Consider the following 16550-nt stretch of genomic DNA (forward strand, 5'->3'; position numbering starts at 1 on the left):
TGGGCGAAGATACCCGTAGATCGCTGCAAGACACTTGTGTCAATCTATGCTTCACGTTTAAAAGCTGTTATAACTGTAAAAGGATGTTGTACTAAGTACTAAGATTGAATGTCACTTGGGGGTTGAATAAAACTGATAATGATGTGAGCACAGAAAAGACATTTGTGGTTATTTCATTATAAATGTTATGTTATATTTGTCTGACCTACACGTGCTTCTTTGATTTAATTGTAAGCAGGATGACTGAATCAATGTCAAACTGGCCAAAACAATCAATTTCAGTGGGGGTTGAATAATTTTGAATAGAACTGTATATAGTGGGAAGCTAAAGACTATGTAAACCCAACATTTTAAATTATTGATATGTGCCTGCCGTACCATTTACTTGTATGAGAAAGTCTCTAGCTCTCTTTGTATTGCTTTCTTTTGGTGAAATCCCTGGTGTTTCTGCCAGTCCATCTGCTTTCCAAATAAAAACTGAACACACTAAGCAGGAGAAAACACCTGTGGTCAGTTCTCTAGCTAGTAGTAGTGAACAAGCACGCTTTGAGTCATGTGAAACATGTCTATCATCCATTTTGCTGTACCTTGCATCCTTGTTTAATAAAGCCATTCATCGTGAGCTATTGCCTGGTGTGCGGCCATTTCTCTTGTTTCCTGTCTGCGGTGGCGATCCGAGGTCCTGCACCCAAGGCTGGCTGTGAAGTTCCAAACTGTCTGAGCGGTGTACATCTCTTTCTCTGTGTCCTGCTGTACCATGTACTTGTATGAGAAAGTCTCCTACTCTCTTTGTATTGCTTCCTTTTGGTGAAATCTCGGGTGTTCCTGCCAGTCCCTCTGCTTTCCAAATAAAAACTGAACACACTAAGGCCCCGTTCACATACGGGCGACTCTACTTCGCACCGCGACCTCCGAGGTCGCGGTGTGAGCAGCCCGCCGCGACCCCGGAGTGGCCGCCACGGACTTCATAACATTGAAGTCTATGGCGGTCGCCTCCTGGTCGCCCCAAAGAAGCTCCAGACCATTTTTCTAAGTCGGAGCGACTTGTGTCGCTCCTATTAGAACGGGTCCGCAGCTTCCCTATGGGAGGCGACCTGTGAGGCGACCAGGTCGCCTCACAGGTCGCCCTAGTGTGAACCTGGACTTAGCAGGAAAACACCTGTGGTCAGTTCTCTAGCTGTTCAGGGAACTCGGCCTGCTCTCCTCCAATGATTAGACTCGTCCTGAAATGCCCCCCCCCTTTTTCACTGGAAAGATCAGTGTGCTGCTGTTTCTCCTCCCCCAACTCTTATGCAGCTGAGAACAAAGGGAATGTGATCTCTTATAAAAAAAAAAAAAAGGTGAAAAAAGGTATTTATACATTTGTTTATATATATATATACACAAATGTTTTGCCATTCATTTCTATTTTAAACTGAATGGGTTGCTTTACAAGGTGAGGGTTTTCAATCACTTTAAAGCTGGACTCCAGGCAGATACTTTTTGTTTTCACATAAAGTTTTTTTTATTGAAAACAGAGAAACAGTTTGTAGAACACATGGCATGAGTAGAATCATAACATGATGTCACAGCGACCACAGTTCCCATGAGTTTCCCGAAGAATATGCGTTTGGAACAGAAGGCAATCTAACAGTAATGTAACGGCACTAACTACTCAATGATATGTACTTCGGTTCATTCAAACAATGTGTGGAAGAAAACAGAAAAAGCAAACAACTTCAAGTATTACGAATGGCGCTTGTGCTCCTCTTTTTCATGGTTGTGGTAAATTATGTCCCCCCCCCCCCCCCCCCCGCCCAGGGGGGGGGTGAAGGAAGTGAGGACGAGGAAAGTAATTGAGTAAGAGGGTTCATCTATGCATTAGCCCCGCTGGGTGGTAGGAGGTTAGCCAGGTTATACAGGAGGAATGATAGCAGAACCTGAGCTTGTATGGGGTATTCTAGGACAAAAAGAAGATGGTAGGAAAAAAAGGGGGAAATGGGGGGGGGAGAGAAAAAAAAAGGGGGGGGGAGGGGCGGTGGGGAAAAGGTAAAGAGCATTGGCCTGGGGGAAAAGGGGAGGGCGTGGTAGAAGAGGTGGTATAGGAAGGGGATAGAGCAATGCCAGATGTCCCCTGAGTGTGAAAAGAACAGTATCGCCCTGGGGGGGGGGGGGGGGGGGGTGTTGAGCCAGTTCCAGTGGCTAATGCTCGTTTTGGTACTGTTTGTATACATCAGAATCTTTAAACAGAAGCCAACCAGTTCATGTTTTCACATAGGAAAGCACTGTTTCTCTGCTAATATGTACCGATTCATCCATCTCCGCTACCTGATCAACTCTGCGAAACCAACCTGGGATCTCCGGTACCTTGATAGAGTTCCATAAGTTGGGAATGAGTATTTTGGCAGTGTTTAACAAATGTATAAGCAGGGACCACTTCTGTCAAATCCAGAGATTTTCTCTATCAGAAGGTGGATGTGTGTCCAGTAAGGGCAAATGTTAGGGCAGGGCCTCCTTATATGTAAATAAAGTTCCCCTCTGAGAGACATCTCCAACATCTATCTTATATGGTGGATGGCACAGAGTGGGGGCGTGTCGGAGTGTGGTACCAGCTAGATCTACAGGCAGATATGGTACCAACACAAGGAGCCAGGCATGTGTGCTGCAGTGCAAAGAATACACAGAGAGAAAAACTTCTGAGCTCAGAGCTGTCATTCCACCAGACTCTGTAGCCAAGGTAACAGCTAATCAGGCATGATCTGTGCTTTATTAGCTGCAGTAGCGACATTAGGGGTCTAATAGATCCCTGATGTCTCCAAAAAACAGAACCTGTCATCTGCTCATGCCATCACATAGGGGATGGGGGGCGCTCTAACATTCTGATAACAATGAAGTTAAATGAAGAGAAAAAAAATGTGTTTTTAAAGCAACCCCATCACCTTTGTACACACCCAAATACAAATGCACAGTGTAGATGTGTATGTAAACATAAATTGCAATGAGATATCACTACATCTGAGTGAAAGCAATTATTTTATGGCCATAATTCATTATTAATGCAAAGTGGGTCTCATTTAAAGGCATCTATGGAGAATTTTGGGTACCATCATTTTTGACTGATTTCAGGGGCATGTGCAGTTTTAAAGCTTCACATGTTTGGTATCCATTTACTTGACACAACCCTATCTTTTATATTTTACCAAAAAATTGGGTATAATTATTGTATTTGTTTGCACCAAAATTAATTTTTACAAATATTGTGTGACACAAACAAATGCAACTACCACTTAATTCTTCAGGGCCCCTGCTTTCAGAAAGTATATCATTAGAGAATTAAAGTGTTTTCTAGCAAAAAAAATAAATAATAATAATCAGATTTTATTCACCTCATGCCCGCTGTATAGAAAGAAGTGTCACCGCTCTCTCGTTCAGCGTGCCGAACACAGAAGTGCCGTTTATCAGCTCTCCTCACCTCACATTGACAGAGTATGATGAGAGGAGAGCCGATCAGCCGCATCTCCTCGCAGGGGAGACCTGTACAGATAATTAGGGCACTTATCATCAGTGCCCAGATTATCTGTGCAGCCCCAACAGTGCCCAGCAGTGATGTCAGTCAGTGACCATTTGTGATGCTAATCTGTGCCCATCAGTGATGCCTGTCATTGCCCATAAATACCCATTAGTGCCACCTATCAGTGCGGCATATTAGTGCCTCCTCATCAGTGGCCTTCAGTGCAGCCCATCAGTGCCACCTTATCAGCGCACATCAGTAAAGGAGAACAATTACTTATTTACAAAATTTTCTGACAAACTAAGAAAAACCTTTTTTTATTTTTCAAAATGTTTGGTCTGTTTCCATTTTTTTTTTACCAAAAAATAAAAAACCCAGCAGTGATTAAATACCATCAAAAGAAAGCTCTATTTGTGTGAAAAAAAATGATAAAAATTAAATTTGGGTACAGCGTTGCATGACCACGCAATTGTCATTCAAAGTGTGACAGCAATGAAAGCTGAAAATTGGCCTGGGCAGGAAGGGGGTTAAGTGCCCAGTATTGAAGCGGTTAACATGCAAAAAAATTAAAAGAAGTACAGCGGGAAAAATAATGATATGATCCCCTGCAAAAAAAAACCACGATTCAAATGTTATAAATTGAGTTGCAGTTCAGTAAGTAAAATGAGTAAGCAAAACATGATTTAGTACTTGGTAGAGAAACCCTTGTTGGCAAGCACAGAGGTAATATGTTTCTTGTAGTTGATTACCAGTTTGCACACATCTCAGGAGGGATTTTGTTCCAATCTTCCTTAAGGTTTCTTGGCGGTCGCTTGGCAACTCGAAGTTTCAGCTCCCTTCATATAAACTTAATATAGGACTAAGGTCTGGAGACTGGCTAGACCACTCTATGACCTGAATGTGCTTCTTCTTAAGCCACTCCTTTGTTGCCTTGGCGGTATGTTTTGGGTTATTGTCATGCTGGAAGACCCATCCATGACCCATCTTCAGTGTTCTGGCTGAGGGAAGAAGGCTCTCATCCAAGATTTTACAGGACATGGCCACATCTATTGGCCTCTCAATGCGACAAAGTCGACCTGTACCTTTAGCAGAGAAACAGCCCCAAAGCATAATGTATTCACCTCTGTGCTTGACAGTAGAGATGGTGTTCTTAGGGTCATAATCAGCATTTTTCTTCCTCCAAACACGGCGAGTCGAGGTAATGCCAAAGAGCTGAATTTTGGTCTCATCTGACCACAGCACTTTCTCCCAATCCTTCTCTGAATCATTTAGATGTTCATTGGCAAATTTTAGATGGGTCTGTACATGTGCCTTCTTGAGGAGGGGGACCTTGCAGGCGCTGCAAGATTTCAATCCATGGCAGCGTATTGTGTTACTAATGATTTGTTTGTTGACTGTGGTCCCAACTGCCTTGAAATCATTCACAAGATCTTCCTGTGTAGCTCCGGGCTGATCCCTCATTTTTCTCATGATCATCCTTACCCCATGAGGTGAAATCTTGCCTGGAGCTCCAGACCGAGGGCGATTGATGGTTGTATTTCTTCCATTTGCAAATAATTACTCCAACAGTTGTCTGCAGCCTTATGCAGATCTACAATCTTGTCCTTAAAGTCCTCTAACAGCTCTTTGATCTTGCCCACGATTGTGAAGTTTGAATGGAAGAAAGATTCTGTGGAAAGGTGTCTTTTATACACATAATGAGTTGTTCTTGGGTGCACCTACTTAACTGCTTGCCGACCGCCGCATGACTATTTACGTCGGCAGTCAGCCCTGCCTCACAGGCAAAGCGACATAGGGCTACGTCGCTAGCCTGTGAGGCTCTAGGGAGCGCGCGCGCGCACCGCCGGAGGCGGGCTGCCACTCCCGCGCGGTCACGGACCCCCCTGCGCGTGTGCCCGGCGGACCCGATGTCCGCCGGTCACTCACGAACGTCCATTAGAGCGGGAGAAAGTCAGTCTCCCCTGTGTAAGAATGGAGATCAGACGGTTCTACTATGTAGGACCGTTGATTTCTGTTCTTACACTAGTAGCCACAGCCAATCACAGTTAGAAACACGCCCCTAGGACACACTTAACCCCTTCCTCTCCAATACAGTTAACTCCTTCACTGCCAGTGTCATTTTTACAGTAACAGTGCATATGTATAGCACTGATTACTGTAGTAATGTCACTGGTAACCCCAAAAGGGTCAAAAATGTCAGTCAAGGGTCCGATCTGTCCGCCGCAATGTCGCAGTCCCGCAAAAAACAAAAAAAAAATCGCAGATCGCCGCCATTACTCGTTAAAAAAAAAAAAACAACAAAAATGACAAAAATCTTTCCCTTTGTTAGTAAACGCGATAACTTTTGCGCAAACCGATCAATATACGCTTTTTGCGATTTTTTTTTACCAAACATATGTAGCATAAAACAAATTAGCCGAAAATGTTAAAAAATTTTGATTTTTACATTTTTTTGGGGAATTTCATATAAAAAAATGAAAAATATTGTTATTTTTGCAAAATTGACGCACTTTTTTTGTTTATAGCGCATGATCAAAAATCGCACAGGTGATGAAATACCACCAAAAGAAAGCTCTGTTTGTGGGAAAAAAAGGACGTCAAATTCGTTTAGGTACAGCGTCGCACGACCGCGCAATTGTCCGTTAAAATCACGCAGTGCCGAATTGCAAAATAGGCCCTGGTCAGGAAGGGGGTAAAATCTCCCGGGGCTTAAGTGGTTAAATTGATAGGACTAATATTAGTACCACATGAGCATATACTGTAGCCAGTCTGTGGGAGCCAGAATTATTGATGGATGGTAGGGGATTAAATACTTATTTTACTCACTGAACTGCAACTCAATTTATAACATTTGTATTATGTGTTTTTTCTGGACTTTTGGTTGATATTCTCTTTCTTTTAAAATACCCCTATGATAAAACATTTATAGACCATTTCTTTGTAAGTGTGCAAACTTACGAAAAATATGCAAGGGATCAAATAATTATGTTCCCCACTGTAAATTGTATGTAGGAAAGTTTGCCTTTAATAATTTAGCTTCAGTAGATAAAATCATGGAAATCCCATCTGAATGGATGACATTTTTTAAAGACATAAAACAAATACTTACTGGTTTTGCCTTTCTGTATTTCAGATCACCGGAGATAAGGGGTCTCTGCCGAACAGATCTCATACCTGTGTTTATACTTCTTACATCTAACGTATAGCAGCATGTGCTTTGTGAACAGTAAAGGACTGTAATATATACACAATAAAACTGGCCTATTTTTTTGGATTCTTACAGCACAATACATAAAACCAGCTTTAGAAAAGCAGTATATTCTGTAAAGCCTGCACTTAATTTGGGAAAAAAATGGGATTTTTGACTTTCAGTAAAATCCATTTCTCTGATGTTCATTGACGGAGACAGCTCCTGATCTTCTTAACCATTGGGTTATACTGCCCCCTACAGGAGTATGCCACTAGGCACAAAAAAGTCTGGCTATGCCTATGGGCAGTCCCAGGGGGGTATACTCCCTCTCTCTGCTATAGGTACTCAGTTTTGTTACAAGCAGTAAAAATTACAACTCCACAGAGTGGTGGGTGCTGTGTTCGTCAATGAACATCAGAGAAATGGATTTTACGGTAAGTGAAAAAAGCCATTTACTCTTTTGTTTTATTGACGCATACAGCGCCTGATCTTTTTAACTATTGGAACGTACCAAAGCAGTGTTAAACATGAAGAGTGGGAACAGCAAAAAACAAATTCCCAAGGCTAACTATAGTCAACCAGGCAAACAGGAGGTCAACCAAAACAACTGGAGCTCACCTGAAAAAAAACAATACACTCTCACAGAAGACCAGATACTCTAAACAGCAGCCTGCAAAAATCTTGCGGCCAAAGGAAGCATCCGCAGACGCCAACACATCCACTTTATAGAACCATGTGAAAGTGTGCACCGAGGACCAGGAGGCCGCCTTGCAAACCTGTGTCACTGACGCCTGATGACTGAAAGCCCAGGAGGCACTGAGCACCCGAGTAGAATGCGCCTTGACAGGGAAAGGAGGAACCTGACCCTGGATGGAATAGACCAGAACCACCGTCCATCTGATCCATCTGGAAATGATCGCAGAGGAAACGGACAACCCTTTCTGAGGCCCATCCGTGAACACAAATAGTAAGTATGACTTCCTAAAAGACTCCGAAGCGGCCAGGTACACCCGAATTGCCCGAGACCACATCCAAGGCATACAGAGCAATTTCCTTCGGATGGGTTGGCCTGGGACACAGGGAAGGCAACACTAGGTCTTCATTCAAATCAAAATCTCAACCTGAGGAAGGAATGACGGACAGGGACGAAAAACCACCTAATCACTGTGAATCACCAGTATGGTGAACGACAAGATAACGCAGCCAATTCCGACACCCTGCATGCAGAGGTGAAACCCACCAAAAGGCCACCTTCTGGGACAGCGTGAGCAGGGGAATCTCCCGAAGATTCTCAAAAAGAGGCTTCTGGACGACAGAGCACCAAATCGAGATCCCAAGGCAGCAACAGAGACCGCACTGGAGGTGTCAAGTGCCTAACTACCTGAAGAAAGGTACTCCTCAGGGAGTATGTGGCCAAGGGCCGTTGAAATAAGACCGCTAAGGCCGACACCTGACCCTTGATAGTACTCAAGGCCAGTTTCTGCTCAACCCCCCATTGAAAGAAGGTCAAGATCCGAGCCACCGAACAAGAGCGAGGATGAACCCTAAGAGAAGTCAGAACTGGGGCAACCACCCATTGAAGTTATAGGTCTTGCACTGCCCCAAAAAGAGCCTGTAAGCAGACCGAGGACAGTCGCACATTGGAAAGAAGAATCTTACTGGAGGATAAGAACGAAACTCGATCTTGTAGCCGGAACCTATGACCTTGTGTACCCACTTGTTCTTGTACCAGGGGGGTCCACGGGTCTGAAAACCAGCAAAGATGTCCCCCCACCCCCGATACGGATGAGGGCGCACCTTCATGCTGAAGGGGCTTTGTCCGCAGGTCTGGAGAAGCCCGCATTTGACTTGCCAGACCAAGTTTGCTTGGATGCTCCAGAGGAGGTTTCGAAGGGCTCCGATCCCTTGTCAGTCGACCCTGAGGGACAAAACAACTGCTTGTAAGCCGAGAAGGAGGGCCCACATCTACGACAAGGGTCCTTGCCCTTAGTAGCCTGCAGAAGAAAGGTACTCTTTCTCCCTGTGAGACCTTTAATGATGTCATCACCAAACCGCACCAAACAGGCGATCTCCTTGAAAGGAAAGATCAGTCAAGGCCTTTTTAGAAGTATGGTCTGCAGACCAGCATTTGAGCCAAAAGACACGCCAAAGGACCACTGCCGAAACAGAGAGCAGAGCCACTAGGAGAGCCGCATCCAAAGAGACATCACAGACCAACTGCAGTGCCTGGACCAGCTGGTCGGCCAGCATAGCAAAGGCAGGGGGGAGCTACTCCCCTTCCAGATCACGGTGCAAAAGCCTAGCCCATTCGATCAGAGTCTGTGACACCAGGGCAATGGTGATATCGGCCTAAGTGCCGAACCAGCCAGGGTGTACATAATGCAGGCCTCAGCCTCCGCCTTCCTGTCAGCCGGGTCCTTAAAGGCCGGGAACTCTTAAACAGGAATCATGGTTGTCTTGTTTAAACTGGAAACCGGAGGGCCCACCACCGGTGGAACAGTCCACTTCTTAAGAAGGGACTCCTCATGGGGGTATCGCATAGCAAATCGCTTAGGGACCCCAAGGGGACGATTTGGTCATCGTCACTCTTTAGTGACAATTCTGTCAAAATAGGAGGAGAAAGGGAACACCTTTTCCACTCTGGATGGCTTGTGAGTGCCAAAGGGAACCTGCGCCTCCATCGCAGCTGCAGCTTCCGTCCTCCCTCATTAAGGTCTCACGCACAGCTACAATCAGTGTGTCCGCCAGCACCTTTTCGTATGCGGCTGCAGAAGAGGTGGAATCCTCCTCACTATCTGAGGATCCAGGGCGCGTGGTCGCAGACCCAGCAGGGTGACCCATGTCCACGGCGGTCAAATCAGATTCAGGATCTGATGAGACAGATGAGGCAGGGGGTGCTTTTTGCCAGCCCATCACCCAAAAACCACCTCCACCGGGACACAAAGGTTTTCAGAACCGCTGTCAGTGCATCGAACGATGGATGGGACCAGGAGGGCCCCGCAGCCTCAGAGAGGGGATCAGGAGGGGAGATGTGCTCCAAAGACTCCATGAGTCACGAGAGGGACCCCACAAAAAAGTGTAAAACACTGCTAAGGGACGCCCCCACCGCTCTGGCAGCACCACTCGGTCGCCAGTAACAGAGCACATAATCGATCCTCAGCAGAGAGGGAGAGGGCCCCACTGGACTCACCACCAAACAGAAACCAGGCACTGCAACCACCAGAAGAGTCTGCACTGCACATGCCGCGATCAGGAAATTAAATGATCTAGAAGTCAGCATCACGGGATGAGGAGGGGCTCCCACCGCCGAAATCACAACCCAGAGGGCTCCACTGTCGTGGCCGCCGCAATTTTCAATGGCAAACCACTGCAAAATGGCCGCTGGACTACACAAACATGGCCGCCGTGCATTGAGCACACAGGCTATAAGAAAATGGTGGCCCGTCTGGCACCAGGAGGCTCCCAGGGACCCAGGAGGGATCCCAAGCCTAAGGAAACGGCACAGGCAGGAAGGGGGGCCCAGGCAGGAGTCCCCACCAGGTACAGGCCCCCCCAACAGCTGATCACCCAGTCGCTGGCGGCACACCCCCCTGCCCCCCATCGCCAGCACAGCACCCTGCCCCCACCCTAGGCGGTGGACCAGGCCACCGTACAGCCCCAGTGAAGGAGGGGGAATGGGGGGCGATATGGCCCACAGAGACCAACAGACTGATGAAAGGGGTGCCTAACGGGAAGGAGGGGAACCCAGGGGTCTGACTGTCTCATGGAGGGGCCCACGTCCACCCCGAAACCCTCCAGGGGGAGAGTGGGGGACAGCTACTTACCATACCAGGAATCGGGCACCACTCCAGACAGAACCTCCTCTCCATAGAAATGGGGGGCTGTCGGCCAGGAGGAACGATGCGACTCGGGCCAAAACCAGGTCGTATGTGACCTCGCAAGGCGTTTTACTCGCAGGGCTATGTCACGACAAAACCAGTGCAGAGCTGCTGAGGTCTGCGTGCACTCGCTGGCCAGACTGGGGTGACCATTGGATCTAGATTTAGATCTAAACTGGGATCTCGCCCAGTCCGGCAGCTGATTGTAGAACTCACAGGAAAAAAACAGGAGAAATATCTATCTAAAAAAAATAAATTGCCAGGACCAGAGATCCCAGCAAAGGAACTAGGTCCTTACTCCTGGCTTGGCAGAAAAAATCTGAGTACCTATAGCAGAGAGAGGGAGTATACCCCTCGGGACTGCCCATAGGTGTAGCCAGACTTTTTTTCTGCCTAGTGTCCTACTCCTGTAGGGGGCAGTATAACCCCATGGGTAAGAAGATCAGGAGCTATGTCCGTCAATAAACGAAAGAGAAATCTGGTTCAGCCAATGCCTTTTAAAGCCTCTGAAATATAACATGTAATATAGATGACATTTCACGCACTGATGTGGCCCTGTACATTATTCTGTGTGTAAGTGATTTACTACTTTTAGTGTGGCAATAATAGGTAGAAGTATATTCTATATTAAATCTAAGGTTAATGCCAGGGCTGGGCAAATTTCAAGAACAAGGTAACCAATGCTTCTAATAATTATTGCAGACCCAAAATAAACTCTTCTAATATCAATATATGTCTTGTCAAAGGAAACTTCAAAACAATAAATTAATTTGATATAGTACAATTGCACCTTTGGTAAACACAATTGGCATTTGAAATAGTGCACATAAGGCCCGCGGACTGAATCTGGCTCCCTAGGCCATTTCATGCGACCCTCGAAATTCTCCCGCAGCTGCGGCACCCCTGTCTCCCTTCCCATCTTGTCTCAGCAGTTGTTGGTAGAGAAGGGGACAGAACTCCTCCTCCAGACCCTGCACTTTCCACTTCCCAGCTCTGCCCCCAGCTTCTTCCTGACAGAAGCACAAGGTAAGAGGGGTGAACTGTGATGCAAGGGAGGGGGGCTCTTGACATCTGATGTAAAGGGGGGGGTGTGGTGCTCTGGACATCCAGTATTACTGATACAACTGCGCCTTTGAGGGTAATCATAATGCTGATGTGGCCCCCAATGAAATGGAGTTTGACACCCCTCAACTAGAGTTTCAAAGAGGCACATCCTTATGATTTTTTTCCAATGTAGCTAAAGAAAAAATATGACTAGAAGTTCAAAATCTTAATTAAATCCCCTATGGGACCCAGCCACATAGCACTTGGTCCTGTTAACGCTGCTGGAAGGTCTTCAGGCCCAGTCCCTTCACACACTTTAGCTGCTCTCTATTTATAAAAGGTCTATCCTTCTCTCGCCACTCAATCAATTCTTTGCAGGTCTTCGGCTCAGAGATCTCTCCTGATGCAACTTCACAGCTTCCTTGCTTTCCTTTAGCTTTCTTGTTCTCTCTACAATGGGTAGAGGCAACTCAGAAGAATGAGTTGAACTGTTCCTTCCAAACCAGGCAGACATCTGGGTGGAGTGGATAGCCACTGGCACCTAAATTATACACTTGCTGTCCTCTGGGTTATATACCTATGAGTGAAAAAGATGCCTACCTGCCCAGGTTCTTGACATACTCCTGGTTAATCTTGATAAAGCAGGCCCACTGCTGTAAGGTCTTCGGACCCAGCCCCTTCACACACTTTAGCAGCTCTCTATTTATAAAAGGTCTATTTTTCGCTCTCCATTAAGTCGCATTCCCTGTACTGTGTTCAAACCAGAAATATGTCTCCATAGTCAGAGGCGTGTGTCATTTTGCAGATGTCTCCTTCTCTAAGTTCAGTGGGAGTAGATCTGAAGAATTTTGTTATATTCGCCCGCTGTGGCACCCGGGGGTTTTAGGATCCCAGCTGGCCTTAGGCATGAGCAGATCACTGAGTTCTTCTGACACTCTTGGCTGAATCAGCAGGCCTTCAACTAAGACCTCTCTCCTCATAAGACTTCACAGCTCCCTTGCCTACCTTTAGTTTTCTCTCTACAATGGGTAACGGTGGCTTAGAAGAACGAGCTGAACTGTTCCTGCCAAATCAGGCAGACGTTTGCGTGGAGTCAATAGCCACTGGCTCCTAAACTATAAATTTGCTTTCCTCTGGGTTATATACCTATGAGTAAAAAGGACGCCTACCTGTCCAGGTTCATGACATACTCCTGGTTAATCTTGATAAAGCCAGCACACTCCTGGAAAGTCTTCGGACCCCAACCCCTTCACACACTTTAACTACACTCTATTTATAAAAGGTCCTTGGACCCAGCCCCTTCACATGCTTTAGCTTTACTCTATTTATAAAAGGCCTATTCTTCTCTCTTCATTCAATCATATTGTTTGCAGACCTTTGGCTCAGAGATCTCTCCTTGTGCAACTTCACAGCTCTCTCGCTTACCTCTAGCTTTCATGTTCTCTCTACAATTGGTAGAGGCGACTCCGAAGAATGAGCTTAAAATGTTCCTTGCAAACCAGGTAGACATCTGGGTTGAGTTTATAGCCACTAGCTCCTAAACTATAATTTTGCTGTCCTCCCGGTTATATTTTTAAGAGTGAAAAGGATGCCTACCTGTTCAGGTTCTTGACATACTCCTGGTTAATCCTGATAAAGCCGATGCACTGCTGGAATGTCTTCGGCCCCAGTCCCTTCACACTCTTTAGCTGCTCTCTATTCATAAAAGGTCCATTCTTCTCTCTCCATTCAATCACATTCTTTGCTCGTACTGAATTCAAACCAGCAATATGCCTAAAATAAACATAAAACAAACCGATAAGCTACATACAATGGAACTGATGTTAACTAGCTAATGTAATGATTGGGATTTCTACTCGAAATGCATTATATGCAGTAAAACTCCCTGTTGTTTAATAAAACAGACAAATGTATACAGGTCCTAACTGCTGAAGGAGAGGCTCTAATCAAACAATAGAAACTCCTTCAAGTTCTGTGTGTTGACATGTCATTGGTCTTATATCACGTCTTTTGCTTTGCTTTAAATGTACTGTGGCCCCACAGAGTGCCTTTACCTTTTTGCTGCCACCGACATAAGGCTTATGGCAGAACAGAACCACTTGTAGAATCCTCTTATGTTCATAGGTGCAGTGTCATTTCAGAGGCTATTAACTTATAGCAGAAGAGTTCCCCAGAGCCTTCTGCCATTCACAGCCATTCATACAAAACTGTGAGCCCCAACCCCTCCACTACCACCAATGTTTCCTTTTCCCTCCATGTGTTCTCCAAAAAAAACAGGAATTTTCTTCATTCCTGAAGACTGTATGGAGCTACAGGGGGTAAAAGTAAAGGCGGTATGTGCTGCAAGGGCAAAAGGAACAGGTTTGCTTTAACTCTACTATAACAAAAATGCCATAAACTCCATAAACTATCCTTGCTGGCATTAAAGGGGTTGTTAAGGCAGTGCTCACAATCACTGCCAGCCCCTCTGCTAGGATAAACATGTAGAATATAGTGTATATCGCTTTTTTAAAATTCATCTTCTAAATACTTTATTTCTCCTAGCCGATCAGCGGTCACGTGATCACCCATCGCTCTCTTCCTCTGATGTATGTACTATAGAGGGAGGGGCCAAGATCTCCCCCTGACGTCTGCCAGGCGGTCACGTGACCTCCCTCTGTAGTATATACTTCGGAGGAAGAGAGTGATGGGTGGTCCCGTGACCGTTGATGGGCGAAGAGAAATAAGGTATTTAGAAGAATAATTTAAAAAAACGAGTATATACTACATGTTATCCTAGCAGAGGGGCTGGCAGTGATTGTCAGCAGTAATTTTTGCACTGCTCAGAGTAGACAGGCAGGGAGAGGAGGGGGGAGAGCAGACAGGAGAGCTGCGGATGACGGAGGCACGCACACTGACCACGGTGTCAGGGCTCAGCAGCCATGATAAACCGTGGTCAGTTTACAGGGGGGGGGGGGCAGAACCAGGCAGGATAAGCCAGGTATTTTAGAGGATAGAAGGGGCCAAATGACATGGCACAAGCACTGTGCTGTTATTCATGCTTCAAATGAACAGGATCTTTTTTTTTTTTTTTTAAAGGGTGACAAATGCTTTAAATTGACATTAAAATAACAAACATGGTATACTTACCTGCTCTGTGCACTGGTTTTACACAGAGCAACCCGATTCTCCTCTTCTGGGGTGTCCCACTGGTGCTCCAGGCCTCTCCTCTTCATCTTGGGCCCACCCCCCACTCCCTAGTCACAGCATTTGAATGACAATGGCTCCCACTGCTATCAATCTGCCTAATGAGGAGGGAGACAGCCTGTGAGAGTTGCTGCTCTTGCGCACATCGCTGGATCAGATCGGGCTCAGGTAAGAGAAGGGGGAGGGTAAGGGGGATCCTGCAGCACAGAAGGTTTTTAAAGTGGTTATTAAAGCAGTATTATACTCTGCTTTTAAACTTTTACCTACAGGTAAGCCTATAATAAGGCTTAACTGTAGGTAAAATAATATCTAATAAACCTGCAAGGTTTAAAAGATATTCTCCCTGCATGCAGCCACTGACACCAGCAGCGCATGCGCCCTGAAGGTCCAGCGGACCTTTAGAGCTCCTCGCCGGAAAGTGAACTCCCGCGCGGGAGTGACATGATTGCGGCTCCAGCCACTCACAGTGCTGGCGCCGCCGATCCCGGAAGAGACGCAGAGGGAAGATATCAGCTGCCTCAGCGGTGTCCGGGCGACCGTGTCGGGGCTTCGTTTTAAGGTAAGTATTTCATAATGAGCAAGTATGTGATGCATACTAGATCATTATGCCTTTGTCCTGCAGGGTTTGTTTTTTTGTTTTTTTTGAGGATACAACCGCTTTAAGCCACTTATATAAAATTATATAATCCCCTCTGTGATAGAACACTAAGTGCTCCTGTACCTGTGTTATAGAAAAAATATGCAGATTGGTATCTAAATCCGAGCGTCTCCCGCTGCCCAGCTGACTCCTCAGATCTCTCCTCTGCCCAACTGACAGCTCCAGTGGGCGGGGCTGAGCACTGCAGCTGACGTCAGCCAGGGAGAAGGGGAAGAGAGGAGAGAAAGCTGAGCGGTCAAGTGATCGCCTGGAGCCGCTCGGATTTAGGTCAGTATTTTTGAATTTCAAAGCGGTACATTGTTTTGGAAATTTGTTGTGATATTGTAGGTCTGTGATTCTTAGGAATAAAACAGTAAAAGTGAATACAAGTTATTAATAAATTAATAAATTATGATTAAAAATAAAAGGAATAAAACAGCAAATGTGCAGGCAGGGCACTGGACAAAGCACTAGGGACAAAATGGAGGTCAAATGGTTTGATACAGAAATTTAATTCTAACAGATTACAATGTATCATGTCATGTTTTGTGTACTTTTTTAAAATTTTACGCCCTGTTCCGCCCCCCTGAGTGACGGCGCTTGCAGGGAAGGGAACCCAGAAGAAGTATGCCGGCGTTCTATGAGAATACTGCTACCTATCAGATTCTGCAACTGGAAGTGACGTTTGTAAAGAAAAATTTACTGCGCAGGTGCCATGTGTTCCAATAGCTTTCCTAATATGACAGAAAACAAAGCAGCTGCGGACATCTTCTTACACCCACGCAAGTCTTGAATTTTAGATTTATTTCACCTGTAAACTGACCTTAACCGGTTCCCGCCCGCCGCCTATTTACTGCGGCAGTGCGTCCCTCCTGTGCGAACCACTGTAGACCTACGTCGGTCGCGCGCCTGCAGCTAGGGGGCGAGTGCGTGCCGCGTTTTCGCCCCCACTTAGCAGCGGGGACTCCGATGCACGGGGCTCCCCGCTGAGAGAGAAGAACGGTCAACTGTTTTAAACAAAGCTATTCCCCCAAAAAGTGTAAAAAATGTCAGTCAGGGGTCCAATCTGTCCGACCGCAATGTCGCAGTCCTGCAAAAAATCGCAGATCGCTGCCATGACCAGTT

General features: G+C 46.0%; 1 protein-coding gene across 1 annotated transcript in view; it reads right to left on the reverse strand.

Annotated features, from left to right (window-relative positions):
• Nucleotides 1-16550, reverse strand: part of SRBD1 (S1 RNA binding domain 1) — a 399572-nt gene that overhangs the window by 42243 nt on the left and 340779 nt on the right. The window contains exon 19 of the mRNA XM_082249845.1: nucleotides 13199-13375. Coding sequence (XP_082105971.1) covers nucleotides 13199-13375 — 177 coding nt within the window. The remainder of the gene's footprint in view (nucleotides 1-13198; nucleotides 13376-16550) is intronic.

The sequence above is a fragment of the Pelophylax lessonae genome, assembly GCF_965119305.1.
Source record: "Pelophylax lessonae genome assembly, chromosome: 3".
Classification (NCBI taxonomy): Eukaryota; Metazoa; Chordata; class Amphibia; order Anura; family Ranidae; genus Pelophylax; species Pelophylax lessonae.